Here is a 24,962-nt window from a genome sequence, read left to right as displayed (position 1 = left end):
TGTGGAGTATGAGTAAGCTAAATTTAAAGGGTGGCTCCTGCCTTCAAGAAGCCGACAGCTTAATTGGGGATGCACAGCAAACCATTCATTTAACATTTATTGATCACATACTGTGCAAGTTATTACTCTGCACCAGGATGAGTACACCAGTGCCATGAATGTCAGCTGTTATTACTAATAAGGGTTTTTCAAATTGAAACCATGGTGAAGATGAAAACATAAGCTTTCTGCAATTAAGAAAATTACGCTTTACTATGTGAGCTAAAATAAAATACACATTACTACAAAACAGAATGTGTGATAAGTAATAAAGGAAGAACACTGACACTTACTGAGGGCCACCAGGTGCCTAGGAGAGAATGCAGGAGAGGAATCAGAGGAAGTAACTTGTCCAAGATTTTGCAGCCAATAAGTGAGAGAGTTACTGTCAACCTAAATCTTTGTCTTTTTTTTTAAAGATTTTATTTATTTATTTATTTGAGAGAGAGAGCATGAGCAGGGGGAGAGGGAGAAGAAGAAGCAGGCTCCTCACTGAGCAGGGAGCCTGATGCAGGGTTCCATCCCAGGATCCCGGGTTCATGACCTTAGCCAAAGGCAGATGCTTAACCGACTGAGCCACACAGGTGCCCCTAAATCTTTCTGTCTTAAAAGTGTAGGTCTTTTTCACTATAACCTAAAAATGTTAGAGTATTAAAATAAAGATTTGGATGATTGGGGAGGTGCATTCTAAAACATGTAAAAAGTCAGTGTGAGCTGGTAGAATGCGGACATTGTGTACTCGTCCTGTTTCAGTTCCTGCTTTCCAGATAGCTAGGTGACCTTGGGCAAGTCACTTTTTTCTGAGCTTCAGTTTTATCTTTAACATGGGGATAATAAAAGGCATTTTGTTAAATTGTGAGGATTAATGATACTGTTTGCAAAGTGTCTAGCACAGGGCTTTGCTTACAATAATCCCAACAAATATCTAAATATAAAGTATTCGTGATTTTTCAAAGCTGTGTAGCTTATAAATGAACAGTGAACTCGAAATATTTGAATATTCATTTAAACAATAGACATCTATGCATTAAACACTTAGGGGCGCCTGGGTGGCTCAGTTGGTTAAGCGACTGCCTTTGGCTCAGGTCATGATCCTGGAGTCCCTGGATCGAGTCCCGCATCGGGCTCCCTGCTTGGCAGGGAGTCTGCTTCTCCCTCTGACCCTCCCCCCTCTCATATGCTCTCTCTCATTCTCTCTCTCTCAAATAAATAAATAAAATCTTAAAAAAAACCAAAACACTTAATCCATGAATATTTCTTTAATAAATAAAACTTGTCTTATAATGATCTATGCCTGGATGAGATATTAGACTGGATCATACCTAAGTACAGTCCAAACTGAAAATTATATCTTTCTCTCTTGCACCAGTGGCATCCTTTTCAGCATTGAATGAGCCTAATTAGTCTTTTGTCTCTCTTCATAGGAAGGATGAAGGGGAAGCCTGGCTGAGTTGTCACCCTCCAGGTAATGTTCATATGCCCAAACTGATATGCCTTCCCTTTAGAGATAGGGGATTTACTACCCTTAGAAGAGAGCTTCATACTTTCTCTTGGCTCAAACTCCATGCACAATGCTCATAATCTTCAAATGTTCTTGACCAGTTTATGTGTAGGATATCTTATTTAGCCCCCATCACTGCAAAAGCAGTGTTCTCCTTAAGCAAATTTTTTAGATTACTGAAGCTTAACTCTTTGCTATGTATTATATGTATATACTGTGGATAAATGCATATATGCATGTTGATCTTCATCTTTCATCCTGGAAGAATTTCATTTCACAGTCAGGAAAACCGAGTTTAGATCACTTTAGTAGCTTTTTTTTTAAGATTTATTTATTTATTTAGAGAGAGAGAGTGGGGGGCAGGAGCAGAGGGAGAGGGAGAGAAACTCAAGCAGACTCTGTGCTGCGTTCGGAGCACGTCGTGGGGCTCCATCTCACAACCCTGAGATCACGACCCTGAATCATGACCTGAGCCAAAATCAAGAGTTGGGAGCTTAACTGCACCACCCAGGCACCCCTCTAGTAACTTTCTCACAAATGCTATAATTTTAAATATTTGTGCCTAGTTTTTAGCTCTTGCGCATATTCCCTCCCAAATTAGGTTCACCCAGGCTAGGGCTTTTTCCACTTCACCTTACTTTATACAAGTACCTTCTTTTCTTTCATGAACCAATTTCCTACCATCTATACAAGTGCCTGAATTGAGTCTTCAAGGAGAACAATGTTAAATTCTTATTATTTTCTTGAGACATGCTTCTTTTGTGCTATGTAGGGAAACCAACTTTGTATGGCAGCCTGACTTGTCAAGGAATTGGCCAGGATGGCATCCCAGAAGTTACAGCTTCAGAAGGATTTATTGTGAATGAGATAAACAAGGTAGGTTTTTATGTCTTAAATGACACTGGGTCCAAAACTGGGGTAGTACCCATGTATCTATTTTAAATATTTATACTATTATTTATATATCTGTGTCATCTTTATTTTGTTTGTATAGTAATCACAATTTTTACTGCCTTTGGATGTCAAGAGTTTTTTTTTCTTCTGTAGTTACATATACTTTGAGATACTTTTAGTTGCATTTACTTGTTCTTCCCTTATATCAGTGCTGTCCAATAGATAAATAATGTAAGCCACATATGTATTTATTTATTTATTTAATAAGAATCAGCATTTTTTTTTTAAAGATTTTATTTATTTATTTGAGAGAGAGAGAATGAGAGAGAGCACATGAGAGGGGGGAGGGTCAGAGGGAGAAGCAGACTCCCTGCCGAGCAGGGAGCCCGATGTGGGACTCGATCCAGGGACTCCAGGATCATGATCTGAGCCGAAGGCAGTCGCTTAACCAACTGAGCCACCCAGGCGCCCCGTCACATATGTATTTAAAATTTTCTAAGAGCCACATAAAAAAGGTAAAAAGAAACGGGTGAAATTAATTTTAATAATATATTTATTTAATCCAATAAATCTAAAATATTATTTCAACTTGTAATTAATATTAAAAATTATTAGTGAGATATTGTACATTCCTTTTTTCTTATTGAGTTTTTGAGATCCCATGTATATTTTACATTTACCACACATCTCAATTCAGACTCTAATTTTTTATTGAAAATATTTGATAAATGTATTTAGGTTGTATAAATTGACAGTTGAGAACATAGATTCACATACCCAGGTAGTTCCAGATATACTTAAAAAGTTTTCCAAAAACTGAGGCAAGTATCAGTTTTTAAATTAAACTTTAAATAAGATAAAAAATGCCATTCTTCATATGCACTGGCTGTATTTCAAATGCTCAGTAACCTCATGTGGCCAGTATTTACCATATTGGACAGCAAAGCCTTTATAATGTATCTGGCTAGGCCTTGATGAAGACCTACATTAATAGTACTTAATAGTTTTTCTCATTGGTCTTTGAGGTGAATAGATAGCCAAACTAAGTATTGCAGAATCCATGACCTGACTTTCCTTACTCATTCTGTAGTCAGTATGCTCTGGTCAGTGAGATGTAATTAAATTTTTTTTTAGTTGTGAAATATTACAGGTATACTGGTAAGAATAGATGATATTTTTTTACATAAGACTTTAAATGTTCATTTATTGTCCTCTGTGCAAGGTAATAGGCTATATGTTATTATATATATTTTGCAATTGTTTTTCATAAACAGCTATGGTATAGTAGAAACTGTCAGAAGATCTGAGTTCAAGTTTTAGTTAACTCTGACACTAGTAATATGATTTTGGACAAAGAACTTAGTTCTCTGAGCCTCAGTTTCCTCATCTGTAAAATGGAGATGATACTCTACCTATAGACTGATTTAACAGCAAGTGAGACTGCATATGAATGAAACTGTAAAATCTTACAAAAGTGAGTTGTTGTTCATCATAATAATCCTGTGGGATTGGCATTTTAAATTTCCATTTTGCATATAAGCAAACAGACTCAGAGAGGTTTATTAACCCTAATAATCAAAGCTAGTTAGACTGTATACCAGAATTGAAACCAGTTCTATAAACTTCCAAGTATGAACACTACCTTGCAAGCCTACATTTTTCCCAGGTGTTTTACCAGTATCCATCTACAGCCTCAGTGCTGAATTCCTTTCTTCCCTTCATACGTAGGCCCTGATACAGTCCTTATCTCTTCCAACATCGTTGCTAATTTCTGCCTTGTACCTGCTGGGTCAGACAGTAAGTGCTTATGCTTGAGCATTTATTTGTTTCCTAATTGCCATGAGGCACTTTGCTATTTGATGTTGCTGCATTGTTCTGTTGAACAGTAGATTATGCTTAAATACCTAATCCTGGAGGATAAAAAAGTTTGACTTTAAATTTTATCTTAGTGTGGAATGCCCACGTTCCTCCTCTGACCCCCCACCCTGAATTTTATGTTTTGATATCTCCTGCAGCTTTTCACTAAAATATTTTCAATAATAGCATGATTCTCTACTGCTGATATTGGAAGGTAGTTCAACATTTCTCTTCCTCCATAGTTTGTTTATAGATTAAAGGTTGATTTGCTCAATTGATAAGCAGGAAAAAACTACTAATTCTTCAAATCTTTTGCATAATTAGTCCCAAAGAAATGAAGTCTTCTGAGAACAAACCTAATTCTTACAGATGCCTGAACACTAAGTTCTTGGAGTTCCCTGAATCCTTGCTGGTAGGAATATTTAAGCCAGGAGAGTTTAGCTGACACTTTTAGTTTTGGGTACAGGAGGCAATTCCAAATCCAGGTCAACTCCCTTGCAGCTGTATGAATTTTCTCATGGGGTTTGAAGTGAAAACTCATTTAATGAAAAGCCTGCAGGCAGCCACATACGGATATGCTGGCTAAGAAAGTATTGTTTATGTAGACAGATATTCTAATTGTCTTTTTAAAGGAGCAGAAGACTTGTAATAAGAGCGTTTTGATTTTTAGTGATGAGAATGTTATTACTTTGAAATTGTTCTTTCTAAAGAACTGTGAGGACCTGTGTTTGCTGTATGTATTTTAGTCTTAGAAAGAGGTTTAGAAAATCTTGACTTTTAAAGACATTTTCATTGTTCAGCAGAATTTCCAGAAACTTTGAAGTACTGCTGCAGAAGGGATAACAGGTTAGGGGCCATTTGGTGAGCGGAGCTCCTCAGCTCCCTATAGGAGATGCACACTTAGGTGGTGGTGTTGGTATTCAGCCAGTTAGATTAAAGGACTATCATATTGCAAGAAACCCTGAAGGGTTTACTAAGCCTTTTATGCCTCTATACATGCTACCTTGAAATACCAACATACTTAATCTTAAATGGTTACAAAGGCTGCCTTATGCAGGTCATGTCACCTGAACCTAACATCTTTTTCTAGGTATAGTTTGAATGTCACCATTCAACTATGTCACCAGTGTTTCTTGCTACAATAGTGGAAAGATATGTTATAATGACTAGCAAAACACGTGGGGAATTAATACAGCTGTGGGGCTCTGAGCAGTCTATGAACATGGATGATCAGTTTAAGTCCTAGGTAGGAATGGGCACTGCAAGCCTGATCAGGGCCTACAGATCGTATAAGTGTACCATAATTTACCAGTTTTCTCTGGTAACTATAGATGTCAGTAGTCTAACATTTTTTCCTAAAAGTTCCTATAGGCAGTAAGTTAGCTTTTAGACTAGTCTTTTAGGTGCTAGACTTGGAGTCTGGTGCTGTTTCCTCCTATCTGTTAATCCTGTTTCTTGCCCCACTGCTAACTGAGAGTACTGGTATTAGATTTTCTTTTAAAAATTAATGCTCTCATATTTGTCATTTGTATCTTCCTGTTGGTTCACCTTCTATGGGAGTTTACTTCGATATAAAAAGATAAGGGCAGCAAAGCAATACCAAATTACATTGCAGCCCTTTGCAGTAAAAGGGCTGCTAATCTACAGGGGAGTGGTAGTGTAAGCTGGCAAAGGAGGATTAGAGAGGGTACATTTGAAAAATGAGAATTTGCTATCATCCTGATGTTTTCTTTAAGAGCCTTTCATTCCACTGGAGTAATTTTACTGATGAATTTCATCTTTCCCTCTCTATTTAGAAAAGCATTCATATTTCTTGTCCAAAGGAAAATGCATCCTCAAAGTTTTTGGCCCCATACACTACTTTTTCCAGAATTCATTCAAAGAGTGTAAGTATTTTGATAAAATGAGAGAATATAATAGCATGTTAATTTTTCATTTTATCTGCTTGAGTGCTATAAACATTCATAATTAATGTGTCTTTTATTTACCGTGTATTGTTAAGGTACCATAGCTGAAGTGTGATACATTTGGCAAAACTGGTATTTGGGTCCATATAGAATATGTATACAAATCCACTCACTGGTAGTCTTAGAGAATGGAATTGTCTGAAGTTTACTTATTTATGTTTTAGCAGAGCTGCTTTGTGACTTTTGGATAATGATAGTAGCTATGTTTATCTAATTTGCCATTGCTCATATGTGTCTCATTGCCTACAGGACAGGAACATTTTCTCACAATTCCAAGTACAGCATATTGAGGAATAATTTTCAGAGGTCTCTGTGATAATGCCCTTTCTACTACCATGATCTTTTTGGAAGCATAAATGAGAAATATGTGTATAAACTGATTATATTAAAGCCTTCCATTTTATTGTGTGGTACATTTCACAAAATGGCTGTTTTTTATCCTTATTATAAAACAGACATAGATTTGGTGATAAAAATTTAGGAAATATAAAAAGGTGAAAAATCAGTGACCTTCTACAACCTTAAGTAACTATTGTGAGCTTTTGTTACAAATGCTGTATTAATAATAATTACAGTAGTAATATCTAACATTTATTGATTGCCTACAATATGCACCATGTTAAGCTTTATGTATTATTTCACTTGATTCTCCTTGTCTTTTTTCTTTTTTTCTTTCTTTTCTTTTAAAAGATTTTATTTATTTATTAGAAAGAGGGTGAGAGAGAGAGAGTGCACGTGAGCAGGGGGAAGGGCAGAGGGAGAGGGAGAAGCAGACTCCCCGCTGGGCAGGGAGGTGGATGCGGGACTTGATCCCAGGAATCTGGGATCATGACCTGAGTTGAAGGCAGACTGCTAACCAATTGAGCCACTCAGGCACCCCACCCTGTCTTTTTTCTTTAAATATTTTACCAAAATAGGGGCACCTGGTGGCTCAGATGGTTAAGTGTCTGCCTTCAGCTCAGGTCATGATCCCAGGGTCCTGGGATTGAGCCCCACATCGGGCTCTCTGCTCAGCGGGGGGCCTGCTTCTCCCCTTCCCTCTGCTTCTCCCCCTGCTCATATTCTCTCTTTCAATGTATCTCTGTATCTCGAATGAATTAAAAAAAAAAAAAAAACTTTAAATATTTTACCAAAATAGGTTTTTATAGTACATGCTGTTTTATAACTGCTTTTTATTCCTTAATAATATATTATGTACATCACTATATGTCATCTTTCTGCATATTCTTTTTTTTTCTGCATATTCTTTTAAGAGCTGCACAGTATTCCTACTGTATGATTTACTACAATTCATTTTTCCAATCTTGTGTTACTGGACTTTCAGATATTTTTGATTTCCTGATTTTTTACTTTGGTGATTGGGCTAACCCTTTATTCACAAAGATAGGAAGAAATTAGAGTACATTTATAAAATAGAGTTGCTGAGTCACAGGGGATGCAAGTTATAAGGCTTTTGGTATGTTCTGACTTCCACTTAACTAATTTATTGAGTTAACTATTGTTCTGCCTTTCCTGTGTAAACCGTACTGACTGAAGCTCACAGCACATTCACAGCTTGTAAGCTCTCCTCTGAGATCTGCATACTGCAACACTGCTGGTTAAGTTGAATGCTTAATAAGGATAAGTTACATTATCAGTTATATTGTTTTTGAAATTTTGTTAATTAAATATGGTAAACCAATGTAATATGAGTATGAAAAGACAGAGTGATTATGTCTTTGAAAACTAAATTGATTGCTTTGGAAAGACTTGATAAATAAGAGGTTTTTTAAAAAACTGCTATAATAGAGGCGCCTGGGTGGCTCAGTCAGTTGAGCATCCAGTTCATGATTTCAGCTCAGGTCATAATCTCAGGGTCTTGGGATCGAGCCCTGTGTCGGGCTTCTGACTTAGCAGGGAGTCTGCTTGAGATTCTCTCTCTCCCTCTGCCCCTCTGCCCACTAAAGCTCTCTCTAAAATAAATAAATTAAAAAAAACCCTGCTATAATAGTATGTGTGGGCAAGATAAATGCAAACTGTTACAGAAAATATTTTTTATAAAAATCCTACGTGAATTTTGCTCATAATTGCTTTATAAACGTGAATAAAGATTTGCCTTGCTTTAAAGAAATCAAGGTATGAATTGTGCCTTTTGATTAATAGTTAATTACAAGAAAGTCAAGGTGAAACTTCCCTTTTTTTGACTTTAAAACATTTTAATAATGTATATACTTTTTAAATTTAAAATTTAAATTCAGTTAATTAACATATAATATATTATTAGTTTCAGAGGTAGAGTTCAGTGATTCATCAGTCTTATATAATACCCAGTGCTCATTACATCACGTGCCCTCCTTAATGTCCATCACCCAGTTACCCTATCCCCCCACCCTCCTCCCCTCCAGCAACCCTCAGTTTGTTTCCTACGATTAAGAGTCTCTTATGGTTTGTCTCCCTCTCTGATTTCGTCTTGTTTTATTTTTTTTCCTCGCTTCCCCTATAATCCTATGTTTTGCTTCTTAAATTCCACATATGAGTGAGATCATATGATAATTGTTTTTCTCTGATTTATTTCGCTTATCATAATACCCTCTAGTTCCATCCACATCATTGCAAATGGCAAGATTTCATTTTTTGATGGCTGAGTAGTATTCTGTTGTATATATATACCACATCTTCTTTACCCATTCATCTGTCAGACATCTGGACTCTTTCCATGGTTTGGCTATTGTGGACATTGCTGCTATAAACACTGGGGTACATGTGCTCCTTCGAATCAGCATTTTTGTATCCTTTGGATGAATACCTAGTAGTGTAATTGCTAGGTCGTAGGGTAGCTCTGTTTTCAACTTTCTGAGGAACCTTCCTGCTGTTTTCCAGAGTGGCTGTACCAGCTTGCATTCCCACCAACAGCATAAGAGGATTCCCCTTTCTCCACATCCTCACCAACATCTGTTGTTTCCTGACTTGTTAGATTTAGCTATTCTGACCAGCGTGAAGTGGTATCTCATTGTGACTTTGACTTGTATTTCCCTGATGCCGCGTGATATTGAGCATTTTTTTCATGTGTCTGTTGGCCATTTGGATGTCTTCTTTAGAGAAATGTCTATTCATGTCTTCTGCCTATTTCTCGACTGGATTATTTGTTCTTTGGGTGTTGAGTTTGATAAGTTCTTTACAGATTTTAGATACTATCCCTTTATCTAATAAGACATTTACAAATATCTTCTGCCATTCTGTTGGTTGTCTTTTGGTTTTGTCGATTGTTTCCTTTGCTGTGCAAAAGATTTTATCTTGATGAAGTCCCAATAGTTCATTTTTGCCCTTGCTTCCTTTGCCTTTGGCAAGGTTTCTAGGAAGATGTTGCTGCGGCTGAGGTTGAACAGGTTGCTGCCTGTGTTCTCCTTTAGGATTTTGATGGACTCCTGTCTCACATTGAGGTCTTTCAACCATTTGGAGTCTATTTTTGTGTGTGGTGTAAGGAAATGGTCCAGTTTCATTCTTCTGCATGGGGCTATCCAATTTTCCCAGCACCATTTGTTGAAGAGACTGTCTTTTTTCCATTGGACATTCTTTCCATAGAGTTGAGGATCCATTTCTGGGCTCTCTATTCTGTCCCATTGATCTATGTGACTGATTTTGTGCCAGTATCATACTGTCTTGATGATTACAGCTTTGTAATCATCTTCAGACTTCATAAGAGATCGAAGTCTGGAATTGTAATGCTACCAGCTTTGATTTTCTTTTTCAACATTCCTTTGGCTTTTTGGGGTCTTTTCTGGTTCCATACAAATTTTAGGATTATTTGTTACGGCTCTGTGAAAATGTTGATGGTATTTTGCTAGGGTTTGCATTGAATGTGTAGATTCTTCTAGGTAGCATAGACATTTTAACAGTATTTTTCTTCTAATCCATGAGCATGGAATGTTTTTCCATTTCTTTGTGTCTTCCTCAGTTTCCTTCATGAGTGTTCAATAGTTTTCTGAGTACAGATCCTTTGCCTCTTTGGTTAGGTTTATTCTAGGTGTGTTACGGTTTTTGGTGCAGTTGTAAATGGGATTGACTCCTTAATTTCTCTTTCTTCTGTCTCATTGTTCATGCATAGAAATGCAACTGATTTCTGTGCATTGATTTTATATCCTGCCACTTTGCTAAATTCCTGTATACGAGTTCTAGCAATTTGGGGGTGGAGTCTTTTGGGTTTTCCACATAGAGTATCATGTCATCTGCAAAGAGTGAGAGTTTGACTTCTTCTTTGCTGATTTGGATGCCTTTTATTTTTGTTGTTGTTGTTGTCTGATTGCTGAGGTTAGGACTTCTAGTACTATGTTGAGCAGCGTTGGTAAGAGTGGACATCCCTGCCATGTTCCTGACTTTAGGGGAAAAGCTCTCAGTTTTTCCCCATTAAGAATGATATTTGCTGTGGGTTTTTCATAGATTTTTTTTTTTAATACTTATTTATTTGACAGAGAGAGAGACAGCAAGAGAGGGAACACAAGCAAGGGGAGTGAGAGGGAGAAGCAGGCTTCCCGCGGAGCAGGGAGCCCGATGTAGGGCTCGATCCTAGGGCCCTGGGATCATGACCTGAGCCAAAGGCAGACGCTTAACGACTGAGCCACCCAGGCGCCCCCATAGATGGTTTTTATGATATTGAGACATGTTCCCTCTATCCCTACAGTGTGAAGAGTTTTAGTCAAGAAAGGATGCTGTACTTTGTCAAACGCTTTTTCTGCATCTATTGAGAGGATCATATGGTTCTTGACCTTTCTTTTATTTTTTTATTTTTTATTTTTTTTTAAAGATTTTATTTATTTATTTGAGAGAGAGAATGAGAGACAGAGAGCATGAGAGGGAGGAGGGTCAGAGGGAGAAGCAGACTCCCTGCTGAGCAGGGAGCCTGATTTTGGGACTCGATCCCGGGAGTCCAGGATCTTGACCTGAGCCGAAGGCAGTCGCTTAACCAACTGAGCCACCCAGGCGCCCTTGACCTTTCTTTTATTAATGTAGTGTATCACATTGATTGATTTGCAGATGTTAAACCACTCTTGCAGCCCAGGAATAAATCCCACTTGGTCATGGTGAATAATCCTTTTAATGTACTGTTGAATCCTATTGGTTAGTATTTTGGTGAGAACTTTTGCATCCATGTTCATCAGGGATATTGGTCTGTAATTCTCCTTTTTTGGTGGGGTCTTTGTCTGGTTTTGGGATCAAGGTAATGCTGGCCTCATAGAGTTTGGAAGTTTTCCTTCCATTTCTATTCTTTGAAACAGCTTCAGAAGAATAGGTGTTATTTCTTCTTTAAATGTTTGATAGAATTCCCCTGGGAAGCCATCTGGCCCTAGACTTTTGTTTGTGGGGAGATTTTTGATGACTCCATCAATTTCCTTGCTGGTTATGGGCCTGTTCAGGTTTTCTATTTCTTCCTCTTTCAGTTTTGGTACTTTACGTCTCTAAGAATGCATCCATTTCTTCCAGATTGCCTAATTTGTTGGCATATACTTGCTTTTTATATGTTCTTTTAATTGTATTTCTTCAGTGTTCATTGTGATCTCTCCTCTTTCACTCATGATTTTATTTATTTGGGTCCTTTCTCTTTTCTTTTTGATTAAGTCTGGCCAGGGGTTTATCAATGTTATTATTAATTCTTTCAAAGAACCAGTTCCTAGTTTCCTTGATCTGTTCTACTGTTCTTTTGGTTTCTATTTCATTGATTTCTGCTCTGATCTTTATTGATTCTCTTCTCCTGCTGGATTTAGGTTTTACTTGCTGTTTTTTCTCCAGCTCCTTTAGGTGTAAGGTTAGGTTGTATATTCGAGACCTTTCTTGTTTCTTGAGAAAGGCTTGTATTGCTATATACTTCCCTCTTAGGACCACCTTTGCTGCATCCCAGAGGTTTTGAACAGTTGTGTGTTTTGTTTTTTTTTTTTTTTAAAGATTTTATTTATTTGACAGAGAGATAGAGTACAAGTAGGCAGAGCAGCGGGCAGAGGCAGAGGGAGAAGTAGACTCCCTGCTGAGCGGGGAGCCCGACGTGGGACTCGATCCCAGGACCCTGGGATTGTGACCTGAGCCAAAGGCAGATGCTTAACTGACTGAGCCACCCAGGAGCCCTGGTTGTGTTTTCATTTTCATTTGTTTCCATGAAGTTTTTTAATTCTTCTTTAATTTCCAGGCTGACCCATTCATTCTTTAGTAGGATGCTCTTTAGCCGCTGTGTATTTCAGTTCTTTCCAAATTTCCTCTTGTGATTGAGTTGTAGTTTCAAAGCATGGTGGTCTGAAAATATGCAGGGAATGATCCCAATCTTTTAGTACTGGTTGAGACCTGACTTGTGACCTATATGTGATCTATTCTAGAGAATGTCCATGTGTACTAGAGAAGAATGTGTATTCTGTTGCTTTAGGATGAAATGCTCTGAATATATCCGTGAAGTCTATCCAGTCCAGTGTGTCCTCAAAGCCCTTGTTTCCTTGTTGATCTTCTGCTTAGATGATCTGTCCATTGCAGTGAGTGGGTGTTATCTCCTACTATTATTGCATTATTATGTATGTGTTACTTTTATTTTGTTATTTTTTTTTTAAGATTTTATTTATTTATTTGACAGAGAGAGAGACAGCGAGAGAGGGAACACAAGCAGGGGGAGTGGGAGAGGGAGAAGCAGGCTTCCCCGTGGAGCAGGGAGCCCGATGCAGGGCTCGATCCCAGGCCCCTGGGATCATGACCTGAGCCAAAGGTAGATGCTTAACGACTGAGCCACCCAGGCGTCCCACTTTTATTTTGTTATTAATTGGTTTATGTAATTGGCTGCACCCATGTTAGGGGGATAAATATTTACAATTGTTAGATCTTCTTGTTGGATAGACCCTTTAATTTTGATATAGTTTGCTTCCTCATATCTTATTACAGTCTTTGGTTTAAAATCTAATTTGTCTGATATAAGGATTGCCATCCAGCTTTCTTTTGATGTCCATTAAAATGATAAATGGTTTTCCACTCCCTCACTTCCTCTCTTTCTTTTTTTTTTTTTTTAAGATTTTATTTATTTGTTTGACAGAGAGAGAGACAGCAAGAGAGGGAACACAAGCAAGGGGAGTGTGAGAGGGAGAAACAGGCTTCCTGCTGAGCAGGGAGCCCAGTGTGGGCTGGACCCTGGGATCACGACCTGAGCCGAAGGCAGACACTTAACAACAGAGCCACCCAGGCGTCCCCTCACCTCCTCACTTTCAATCTGGAGGTGTCTTGGGGTCTAAAATGAGTCTCTTGCAGATAGCATATCGATGGGTCTTGCTTTTTTACCAGTCTGATACCCTGTGTCTTTTGATTGGGGCATTTATCCCATTTATATTCAGAGTAACTATTGAAATGAATTTAGTGCCATTGTAAAGTGTCTGTGAAGTCACTGTTTTTGTATGTTGTCTCTGTTCCTTTCTGGTCTATGTTACTTTTGAGCTCTCTCTTCGCTTAAAGGATTCCTTCTAATATTTCTTGTAAGGGTGGATTAGTGATTACAAATTCTTTTAGTTTCTGTTTGTCCTGGAAGCTTTTTATCATTCCTTCTATTTTGAATGACATCCTAGCTGGATAAAGTATTCTTGGCTGCACGTTTTTCCCATTTAGCACCCTGAATATATCATGCCAATCCTTTCTGGTCTGCCAGGTCTCTGTGGATAGGTCTGCTGCCAGTCTAATGTTTCTACCCTTGTCGGTTACAGACCTTTTGTCCCCGAGCAGCTTTCAAGACTTTCTCTTTGTCTCTTAGATTTGCAAGTTTCACTATTATATGTCAGGGTGTTGACCTATTTTTACTGATTTTGAGAGGGGGGTTCTCTTTGCCTCCTGGACTTGAATGCCTGTTTCCTTCCCAAGTTTAGGGGAAGTTCTCTGCTATAATATGCTTCAGTATACCTTCTGCCCCTGTCTCTCTCTCTTTCCTCTTCTTCTGGGATTCCCAATTATTCTAATATTGTTTTGCTTTATGGTATCACTTATCTCTTGAAATCTCTCCTCATGATCCAGTAATTGTTTTTTTTTTTTATAAAATTTTTTTTTTTTTTAAGATTTTTATTTATTTATTTGACAGAGAGAAACACAGCGAGATGAGGGAACACAAGCAGGGGTAGTGGGGGAGGGAGAAGCAGGCTTCCCGCGGAGCAGGGGGCCCGATGCGGGGCTCGGTCCCAGGACCCCGGGATCATGACCTGAGCCGAAGGCAGACGCTTAACAACTGAGCCACCCAGGTGCCCTGATCCAGTAATTGTTTATCTCTCTTTTTCTCAGCTTCTTTATTCTCCATCATTTTATCTTCTACATCACTGATTCTCTCTTCTGCCTCATTTATCCTAGCAGTTAGAGCCTCAATTTTTGATTACATCTCATTAATATCCTTTTTAATTTCAACTTGATTAGATTTTAGTTCTTTTATTTCTCCAGAAAGGGATTCTCTAGGGTCTTCTATGCTTTTTACAAGCCCAACTAGTATCTTTATAATCGTTATTCTGAACTCTAGTTCTGACATCTTACTTATACCCATACTCATTAGGTCCCTGGCAGTCAGTATTGCCTCTTAGTCTCTTTTTTGAGATATTTTTCCATCTTGTCATTCTGTTCAGAGAAGAATAGATGAACGAGGGAACAAAATACTAAAATGGCAACAGCGACCCCAGAGAAATATACACTAAACAAATCAGAAGAGACCTGGGGGGGGGGGGGCAGGGAAAAGAATATAATCAGACAGGTGAACAGAATAGAGCAATGCCTGGATCCTGTGTGTATTTTGGTTGTTTGTTAGAAAACTAGATTCCAAAATTGTAAAGAAAGAAAAACTTATATATGTACAAAAATAAAATTAAAAACAATGGAAGGTTAGAATGTACTGTAAAAATGAAAATTAAAAGCCAAAAAAAAAAAAAAAGGAATGTAAGCAGACAGGTGAACAGAACAGAGCAATACACTATAATCTGGGTGTATTTTGGTCTGTTTATTAGAAAAAACTACATCCCAAAATTGTAAAGAAAGAAAAACGTAACTGCTGCCGCCATGAATAGCATAGGGCAGGCGTGCACTGACATGAAGCGTGAGTAAGACCAGTGCTTCAGTTGTTGGTTTGAGGAGAAGTTCCTCAAGGCAGACAGCTCCCCAGTCCCGTGCACCGACCTCTTTAAGCACTGTCAGCAGTGTGTTCAGAAAGCAATAAAGTAGGAGATTCCCACTGAAGGACTGGAATTCATGGGCCATGTCAAAGAAAAGCTTGAGAGCTCTTTTTGACCTTGACAGTCACCTTGAAAATAAACTCCTTCAATCAGGATATTGAGGACACTGGATTTCGTCAATTAAGGCTGTGAAAAGAACCATTGATTTAATGAGTTTAGGAGGGAGGAGTTTTCTTTCCTCCTTGATTTCCTCTCACTTGTAAAAGATGCATCACTCTTTGCTTTGAGATGATTTTTCACTTGCCCTGGCATCTTGCAGGAACTCCATGTGCTAAAACTGAATGATTTCTTGGGATTATGGTTGTAATACTTGGTCTGGGATCAGATTTAAATATCCTTTATATGTAAATACTGATAAATTTGTCAAAATGTTCAAGGTTGCCTGACCTCTTGAGTTTTGCTGCAAAGGACATTGAGTACATTGTACTAGGGTTATTATTCATGGAAGCAATTGGTTAGGATCTCTCTTTTCTCTCAAGGAGCTAAGCCTCTGAAAAGAGACCCCAGCACAACAGTTTTAATCAATGCTTGGGAGAACAGTTTTATTTTTATATGATAATTTTTAAGATTCTTGGTGGACTGGGTTAGCCAAGAGGAAGACAGCTTTAAGAATTCCCTACCTTAAGAAGAGGTGTTAGATTCTGATTAATATGTGAAAGCTTGAATGTTGCTTTGTACACCATTTCAGAGCTCATAGTGTAGTTTAGGAATTAAGATCCTTGGAGTAACAATGGAGGAAAATCCTAAATTGCAAACATTTGCTGTTGCCAGCTTTCTGCCCAAGTCAATGAATTAAGCCAACCTGTATTATCATAAAACTGCCAAAATGCTGCATCTGGTTAAATGGGAGAAGAGTTTGTTTTATATACCTTGTGTACCCACCCTGCCCTGTAATGTCTATAATCATGAAGATGGAATAAATTGTAACATTTAGTTTCAAAAAAAAACCCAAAAAGCAAACCCTCATATATATACAAAAATAAAATTAGGGGCGCCTGGGTGGCTCAGTCGTTGAGGTCTGCCTTCGGCTCAGGTCATGATCCCGGGGTCCTGGGATCGAGCCCCGCGTCAGGCTCCCTGCTCAGCGGGGAAGCCTGCTTCTCCCTCTCCCACTCCTCCTGCTTGTATTCCCTCTCTCACTGTGTCTCTCTCTGTCAAATAAATAAATAAAATCTTTAAAAAAAAATAAAAAAATAAAAAATAAAATTAAATACATTGAAAGGATAGAATATAACTGTAACTATGAAAACTTAAAAAGACTTAAACGAAAGAAAAAGAAGAAGAAAAAAAGAGTATGATCAGACAGGTGAAGAGAACATAGCAATACACTAGATTATGGGTGTTAGTTATTTTGGTCTATTTGTAGATGATAAAGCCCATCGGTTTATTCCTTTATGGTAACTACTTTTGGGGTCCTGCTTAGGGTAGTCCATGATTTTATATATATATTCACTTTTTTTTTTTTTTTTTAGGGAGGGAGAGGGGTGGAGGAGGGGTAGAGAGAGAGAGAGAGAGAGAATCTTAAGCAGGCTCCACGCCCAGCACAGAGCCTGATGGAGGGCTCAGTCTCAGAACCCTGAGATCATGGCCTGAGCCGAAATCAAGAGTCACTTAACTGAAAGAGCCACCCAGGTGCCCCTATATATATATATTCATTTTTAATTGCACAGCATAATGGATAAGAGCACAGACTCTAGTGATAGACTCATTGGATTTGACTCTTTGGATTTGAATTTCGGTTCTGCCTCTTGCTGTGCTCTTAGGCCAGGTACTTACCCTCTATGTCACAGATTCTTATTTGTAAAATAGGGGTAAAAGTAGTATCTCATGGGGTTGTTACAAGGATTGAAACAGAATTTGATCTGAAACATAGTAAGCATGATATGTGTTAAATAAAATTATAAATACTGTATTTTCTTTGAATATTTATGTTTTATTTTTCTACATTTCAAACTTTGTTACTTGGTTTAAAGTAGGGATGTAACTTAATTATTTTTGAAATGATTAGCATATCAAGGCACTATAAAGTAATCCATCCATATCTCGCTCTCTTGAATTGTCATATTTATCCGATAATTAGGATTATCCCATTGATCTGTTTTTTTGCTGGAACTAAGAAATGGATCTTTAGCTTTAAATTCTGACCTAGGTTTGCATCCTGGCTCTGTTGTGTCACCTTGGGGATATTACTTAATCACTTCTTAAACCTCAGATTTCTCAACTGAAAAATAGAAATAATTCCTATCTTAATAGATTTTTTAAAAAGATTTTATTATTTATTTGACAGAGGGAGACACAGCAAGAGAGGGAACACAAGCAGGGGGAGTGGGAGAGGGAGAAGCAGGCTTTCCACTGAGCAGAGAGCCCAATGCGGGGCTCGATCCCAGGACCCTGAAATCATGACCTGAGCCGAAGGCAGATGCTTAACGACTCAGCCACCCAAGTGCCCCTATCTTAATAGATTTTTGAGGGTATTATATGAGGGGAGTGTCTGTTACATGTCTGGTATATAATAGCTATTCAATAAATGTTAGTTTCCTTTCTTCTTTTTTAAAAGTTTGGAGAAAGGAGATAGCTGGTATGGCCTACAATCTACTCTTCAGTGTTTTGTCACTTTGGAAGAACTGCATAGTTCAGATTTAATTATTTTTTAGATATAGGAACTAGGACTCCAAAGATATGTAAAACAGCTAAGGTAACAATATCTCTGTCCCCTCCAGGGACAATATATTAACTGAGAGGATACAATAGAATACATCAAAATTTCTTAACCATGGCGCTATTGACATTTTGAGCTGGGTAATTCTTTATTGTAGGGGACTGTTCCCCAATTGTGACAACTAAACATGTTTCCAGACATCACCAAATGTGATGAGCTAATTTGCCCCTGGTTGACAACCACTACAATATATGAACATAGTGCTGAAGACTACTAGGGAGGAAGTGATAAACTTTTTGGCAGAATTGGGAAAACCTTTTGAGAAATAGGTCATTTTTTTTTCTTTTCTCCAGCTTACTTTATTTTAAGAATACAGTATATAATACATATACAAGATTTTTAAATTAAATTAAATTTACTTTTTTTTTGAAAGTAAGCTGTATGCCCAACATGGAGCTTGAACTCACAGCCCTGAGATCAAGAGTCACATGCTCTATCAACAGAGCCAGTCAGGTGCCCCAAATTTACTTATTTTTATTTGAGTATAGTTGAGAGAAGTAGGTCATTTTAAAAAAATTATTAATTGTGCCCTTTTTAAAAGGATTTTATTTATTCGAGAGATAGAGCAAGAGAGAGCATAAGCAGGTAGGAGGGGCAGAGGGAGAAGCAGACTCCCTGCTGAGCAGGGAGCCTGACACAGGGCTCTATCCCCGGACCCTGGGATCATGACCTGAGCCAAAGGCAGATGCTTAACCAACTGAGCCACCCAGGTGCCCTAATTGTGCCCCTTTTCTATTTCTTATTCTCATTTTCTCTTATTTGAGTTCATTATTAGGTAGACCTATCCATTTATTAATCACCTACTATAATCCAGGTACTCTGGGCTCTGGGACTATAGCAATGAATAAAACTGTTGTGTAGCACCTACATTCTTGGGGTGTGGGACCAGACAGGATTTGCTAATGACTTGGATGTGAAAGGTGAGAGAAAATGAGTTGGGATCATTCCAGAATTTTCAAAAGAAGTGGATAAATTATGTTGCCATTTACTGAATGAGGTCAAGTAGTTGTATTGGTGTGAAGCTGGGGGAAATGAGAGTTGTGTTTTGAACATGGTAAGTTTGAGGTGACCACTATAAAACCAAAGGTAGATGCCTAGCTGGCAGTTGAGTAGATAGCACCTGCATCAGGAAAGAGGTTGAGCTCTGTTGCTTTAGGGATTAAAACTACTTCAGCGTGAGTAGGAGAGTGTTTAAATGTGTTGTGTCCTCTGCAAATGAGGACAGTAGTTGCTCTTATTGATATAGGTCAGATGGCTTTACTCACCTACCTAGTGTTGTTAAGGTACTTCATTCTTATTACCAAACTGCTATTGTTTGTTATTTGTGGAGTAGTTACTATGTACGTAGCCTGTGGTTGTGTTAAGAAAGTGCTGGACAGGGGCACATGGCTGGCTTAGTCGGTAGAGCATGCGGCTCTTGATCTTGGGGTTGTAAATTTGAGCCCTGTGTTGGGTGTAGAGATTACTTAAAAATAAAATCTTTCAAAAAAAAAAAAAGTGCAGGACATTGTTCTGACACCTACAGAGCTTGTCATGTAGTTGGGGAGCCAGACATAGAATTGAAAAGTTAATTGATGATGCTAGTATTCAGGCTTAAGGCAGGTTTAAGGATAGTAGCAGTAGTTTGGAGAAGAAAGATCTGAGAGATGGGTACTCCTGTACTAAGAATGTGAAGGCAGGGCTATGTCAGATTTACCTCCGAGTCACCAATACCCAGCAGTGGGAAGCTAGGAGCAGAATGGGATTATTATGAAAATCAAATGATATAATGTTATTTGGAAATGCTTTCTAAATGATAAAACATGATATAAAGGTTAATTTTTGTCATAATCCTTAAAATTAAAGAATCCACAATTAAGTTAATAGTACTTCTTTTCTGGGACACCTGGGTGGTTCAGTTGCCTAAACATCCGACTCTTGGTTATGGCTCAGGTCGTGATCTCAGGGTCGTGAGATCAAGCTCACATCAGGCTCCACGCTCAGCAGGGAGTCTGCATGAGGATTTTCCCTCTCTCTGCCTCTTCCCCTGCGCATTGCGAGTGCTCTCTCTCTAAAATAAATAAATAAATCTTTAAAAAAAAAAAGTACTTTTATTCTGAGGAACCAAAATAAGGAAGAAACAGTCGTAGAAGTTATTAGAGGTGACAGATATGTCCCTTTAGTTCTTGCTGAACTTACTCATTATGGTTCAACTGGCATAGAACAAAGAAAAATGGAAGATTGGATAATTAAAGCCTACCCTACTTTTCCCTTAGTTGCTGGGAATATGTCTGGGATTATGTATCTCAGTCCTCCATTTCTGGAATATTTGCAGCTGGGTGTTTTTTAATAAAAAGGGTATGTATGTATGCATGTGTATGATCGTTGCTTATGCATGAAGTGATTGCTAATGTTGAAACTGCATAAATTAATCAGAATTTTTTGTTACTTATTCTAAAATACACACATACACACAATTAGGATTTTATAGAGGGAATGTGAAGTAGTAAATTGGAAACATCTTTGCTTTTCCTTGAATCCTTCTGGTGCATTTTAGTTGACTGTCTCTTGTGTATGTGGGTTCCTAAGAATCAGGTATCTTAATTTTAAAATATCAAAAGAGGGGTGCCTGGGTCCCTCAGTCGGTTAAGTGTCTGCCTTCGGCTCAGGTTATGATCCCAGGGTGCTGGGATCGAGCCCCGCATCGGGCTCCCTGCTCCACCGCCGGGAGCCTACTTCTCCCTCTCCCTCTGCTTGCTGCTCCCCCTGCTTGTGCTCTCTCTCTCTCTCTCTCTCTCTCTGTGTCAAATAAATAAAATCTTAAAAAAGAATTTAAAAAAATAGCGAAAGATGGAAATGATACGGGGATAGTAAAAACTTTATAGTTGAAGCCGGAGACTATAGTTTATTACAAGAACATCTTTTTGTTTTGAGAAATAAAAGATGTTGGCGCTAGCCTTGTTAGGAGATAGGTGATGACACCTCAATCTTCAGGTGAAAACACATGTCCTTGGTGCTGGGAAGCATAGGCTTGAAGAAGTCTTGGAGGAGTGTGAAACAGGGGAGATCTTTAACATATTTCAGGGAAAAAAGAGCATTTCATTATTTATAACAGCAGTTATTTTGTCTTTTGAACAGATAACATGCCTGGACATTTCCAGTGGAGGCGGCCTTGGTGTGTCTTCTAGTACTGATGGAAGCATGAAGATCTGGCAGGCTTCCAATGGCGAGCTCAGAGTAAAGGCTTTGGATTTGCTTTTAGGGTCTTATACATGAAGGGTGGTCTGGGAAGCCTTAGACTAGGTCACAGAAAGAAGAGTGGTGCATTCTAAATTTATAGGACCACCACACTTCAATTGATCTTTGTTCTCCCATTTGTTAATCTCAGAACCATCCTCAATCTTAGTGATTTGCCGGAACAGATTGGGGCTGAAACAGTGGAGAAGCCAGGCCAGTGAATGTCTAAGTGGGTGGTCTCTTGGTATGAACTGCCTTCAGTGATCAGCTAACAGATTAGGTAGGCTATTGTACTGATTATATGGCTGAGCCCCTCCAACTTACACAGAGGATTTTAAGAAGAGGTGAGTAAAAGAGTCCTCAAGCCTCCTTAGCTCCTTATATGTAGTACTAGACTTAAGGAGGCTGTGAGAACCTTGGAGTTCAAATCCATAATATCTGTAGCCAGAGCTACACAAAAGGGAGTAAGTAGCTCTTAGAACACTACCTGGTATACAGATGAGCTAAAGAGATCCTTTTGGACCTCCATAGTTTTAAAACCCAGCATGTAGATATTTAAGGGACCAAAGATATGACAGGTAAGAGAATATCAGGGGATGGACAAGAGAACTAGCATGGAATTTTCTTTTGTTTTTCCAGAGAGTATTGGAAGGACATGTGTTTGATGTGAATTGTTGCAGGTTTTTCCCATCAGGCCTTGTGGTTCTGAGTGGGGGAATGGATGCCCAGCTGAAGATCTGGTCAGCTGAAGATGCTAGCTGTGTGGTGACATTCAAAGGTCACAAAGGAGGTAGGAAGGATGATTTCTCCAAAAGGCTTCTCTAATGATCCCCAGAGACAAATCAAAAAGGTAGAAACAGAAGCTAGTTATCTACAAAAACACAAATAATTCCTCTAACTGACCATTTAAATGAGCTGTTTCCTCAAGGATTAGAAATTCCTTTGACACTGAGTCTTGTTATTGCTATCTAGAACTAACTGCTATACACAGATAGTTGTTTTCCACAGTTGATAAGTGGAAAAAAAAAATCCTTCCCCAGAAAACTAAGTCGTCCAGTGTTCTATCTGCTTGTGTGCTAGGAGAGAGAGAAATGTGTCCCAACATTTTCTCATTATTAGTCCTTTGAAGTGATAGTAAAAGCTGGGTGGCAAATGGCTGCATCACTAGATATCAAAGATGGAGCTTGGTACTACTGACTGTCAGTTCTTACGGATTTAAGTCACAGTTCAGATTTTAAAATGGATTAGCCATATAGCCAGTTGATAACAGGTTATAGAGACAGAATGAGAACATTTTCCCTTTGTAACTGGTTGGTTTGTGGGGGAAAAATTATAATTTAGAGATGTTTTAACCTTAATCGGAATGTTAAAAAGGTGATAAATGTTACTCTTATTTTACAAGTTTGGATATTTTTGAAAAAGCATTAATATCCCCAAATAATTCCTTACCTTGTTCCCTCCTTTGGAATCATAGTACACATCATCTATGCCACTCATTTGAGAATTAATTATGTATTGCCCTATACTTAAGGTATTTAAACTAGTCTTTTGCTTTGTGTACCTGACTATATTATAAATAACTTGCGTGGTTGAGCTTTAAGTTTTAATATTTCTTTATAATGATTTGTTAGGTTACATACAGATCATCTAGCAAATACATGTTAACCTTAGCAAGGTTATTTCTTTCTTTTTTTTTTTTTTAAAGATTTTATTTATTTAACAGAGAGAGACATAGTAAGAGCAGGAACACAAGCAGGGGGAGTGGGAGAGGGAGAAGCAGGCTTCCCACAGAGCGGGAAGCCCGATGTGGGACTCGATCCCAGGACCCCGGGATCATGACCTGAGCCGAAGGCAGACGCTTAACGACTGAGCCACCCAGGCGCCCTAGCAAGGTTATTTCTAAGACTGTCAGTACACAGGTGCATTGAGAAGGAATAGAAAAGATATTTGGAGCCTTCCTCACATTCAGCCTGAAGAACTGACTGGTCTAAGGAGTCAAAGTGGCCTGCATAGAGGGGGAGTCCAGGAGCCAAACGGGTCTAAAGGAACCCTGAGGTACTCACCTCACATCTGGCCATCCTGAATTTGTGAGGCACAGGGAAGTTTTCCAGTGGAACAAGACATGACTGTGAGCTTAACAAAGTGCATATTCAATGTCAACGCACACTCAACTTAGTAATTCCTTTGGGCGACTGCAGTATGCCCACCATGTGAAAACTAAGTCGTCCAGTGTTCTTTATTTCTTCCTAAGAATACACGTGCATCACTTAGCTTAGAGTGAAGTACATAATGTTTGTCAATCCGATTGAATCTTTATTCATTCTTCGGCCTTACGAGAACGTCCCAGGATGGGGTGGGAGCTTCTCTAGATACTCTAGATATAACAACTCGTGACTTTTCCTTTTTTTTTTTTTTTTTTTGAGAGGAGGAATTTTATTAGGTTGAATAGAAGTGACAAACTGTGGGAGAAATGACATGAAGTCAGATCCAGGCTAATGTCTGTCAGGTCTTGAATGCTCCTGCCCAGGTAGTTCTGTAAAGTAAGGCCAGATTTGGTGTTGCCCGTTCTTCCACAGTACAGAAAATCAAAATTAATCTCTGATAGTTTAGCAGCATATGGGTCACTCCAGCCGAATGAATTCCAAGTTTCGTTGTATGGCTCCTTTTTTAATCTCTTTAGTTACAAAATTTTGAAGCATGTTTATTAGCAAAGGCCATGAACTACATAAAAAATAGAATAAAAATTATTACCTGCATGTATGATCTTTAGTGGTTTCACAAGTGGTGACTAAATAAGAGAAACAGAAGATAGTGAGTGTTGGGCAATCCTCTGGGGTCCCCTCCCTCGTCGGAAGCTTTGTGTGATCACTTTGCTATTGGTCAATAAACCTTGCTTTGCTGCCCCTCCTCCCCAAAAGAAGATAGTGAGTGTTGAAAGTGAACATGGTCTTTTATTGCCTAGGTTAAGTCTTGGCAAGTGAGACATAAAAGAAACCACCAGGAACACTGGACTGAACATAGCCTGATGCTTATTGCAAGGAACCATTAGGACGCTAACAAAGTAGCTCTGTATAAAGATCTTGTGTAAAGGATAAACTTTGGTTAGTTTAATTAAGTCCCTGGCTTTCTTATTGCTTCTAGCATATGAAAATATGGTAGTAAGTGAGACAGTATGTAGGGTGTTTAGGCATGGGATTTGGAGACATGTAAATCTTGGTTTAAATCTTAATTCTTCCACCTATAATCTGTATGACCTCAGAAAGTTGCTTAACCATTCTGAGCCTTAGTTTCCTCATGTAAAATGGGAATAGCAGTATTAAATGAGATGTTGCATGTGAAGGATTTAGCATAATCACTGGTATTATAAGTGCACAATAAATGTTATTGTTCATATAAAATATAAAGCTAAACTTTAATCCCAGGTGGGGGGGTGAGCTTTGTGATGTTTTAACATACTTGTCATATGTGAAAAACAGAAATTGTTATTTCTAATAGAATAGACTAATTCTAATTCTAATAGAATTTTTCCAGTAGCAACAAATATGATCCTAGTTAATATGTAATTGGTTTTCCCTTAT

General features: G+C 38.4%; 1 protein-coding gene and 1 pseudogene across 7 annotated transcripts in view; both read left to right on the top strand.

Moving 5' to 3' along the window:
* Positions 1-24,962, top strand: part of PAAF1 (proteasomal ATPase associated factor 1) — a 45,356-nt gene that overhangs the window by 561 nt on the left and 19,833 nt on the right. For 5 of the 7 annotated variants that reach the window (XR_010406987.1, XR_010406988.1, XM_045894413.3 and 2 more), the window contains exons 2-7: positions 1,464-1,504; positions 2,313-2,416; positions 4,163-4,231; positions 6,088-6,177; positions 21,286-21,384; positions 22,024-22,174. Coding sequence is in view for 5 of the 7 variants with exons in the window: in XM_045894413.3 (XP_045750369.1) it covers positions 1,464-1,504; positions 2,313-2,416; positions 4,163-4,231; positions 6,088-6,177; positions 21,286-21,384; positions 22,024-22,174 (554 nt within the window). In the remaining 2 variants the exon portion in view is untranslated. The remainder of the gene's footprint in view (positions 1-1,463; positions 1,505-2,312; positions 2,417-4,162; positions 4,232-6,087; positions 6,178-21,285; positions 21,385-22,023; positions 22,175-24,962) is intronic. The other 2 variants (XM_045894414.3, XM_045894416.3) reach the window with 2 other exon arrangements.
* On the top strand, positions 14,389-16,481 carry LOC123857502 (TP53-regulated inhibitor of apoptosis 1-like; annotated as a pseudogene).

This window comes from Mirounga angustirostris, unplaced genomic scaffold, assembly GCF_029215605.1.
Source record: "Mirounga angustirostris isolate CCGP_5_RB_7025 unplaced genomic scaffold, mMirAng1.0.hap1 SCAF_13, whole genome shotgun sequence".
Lineage (NCBI taxonomy): Eukaryota > Metazoa > Chordata > Mammalia > Carnivora > Phocidae > Mirounga > Mirounga angustirostris.
The sequence above is the reverse complement of the archived record's forward strand: the minus strand, read 5'-3'. Positions and strand labels throughout refer to the sequence as shown.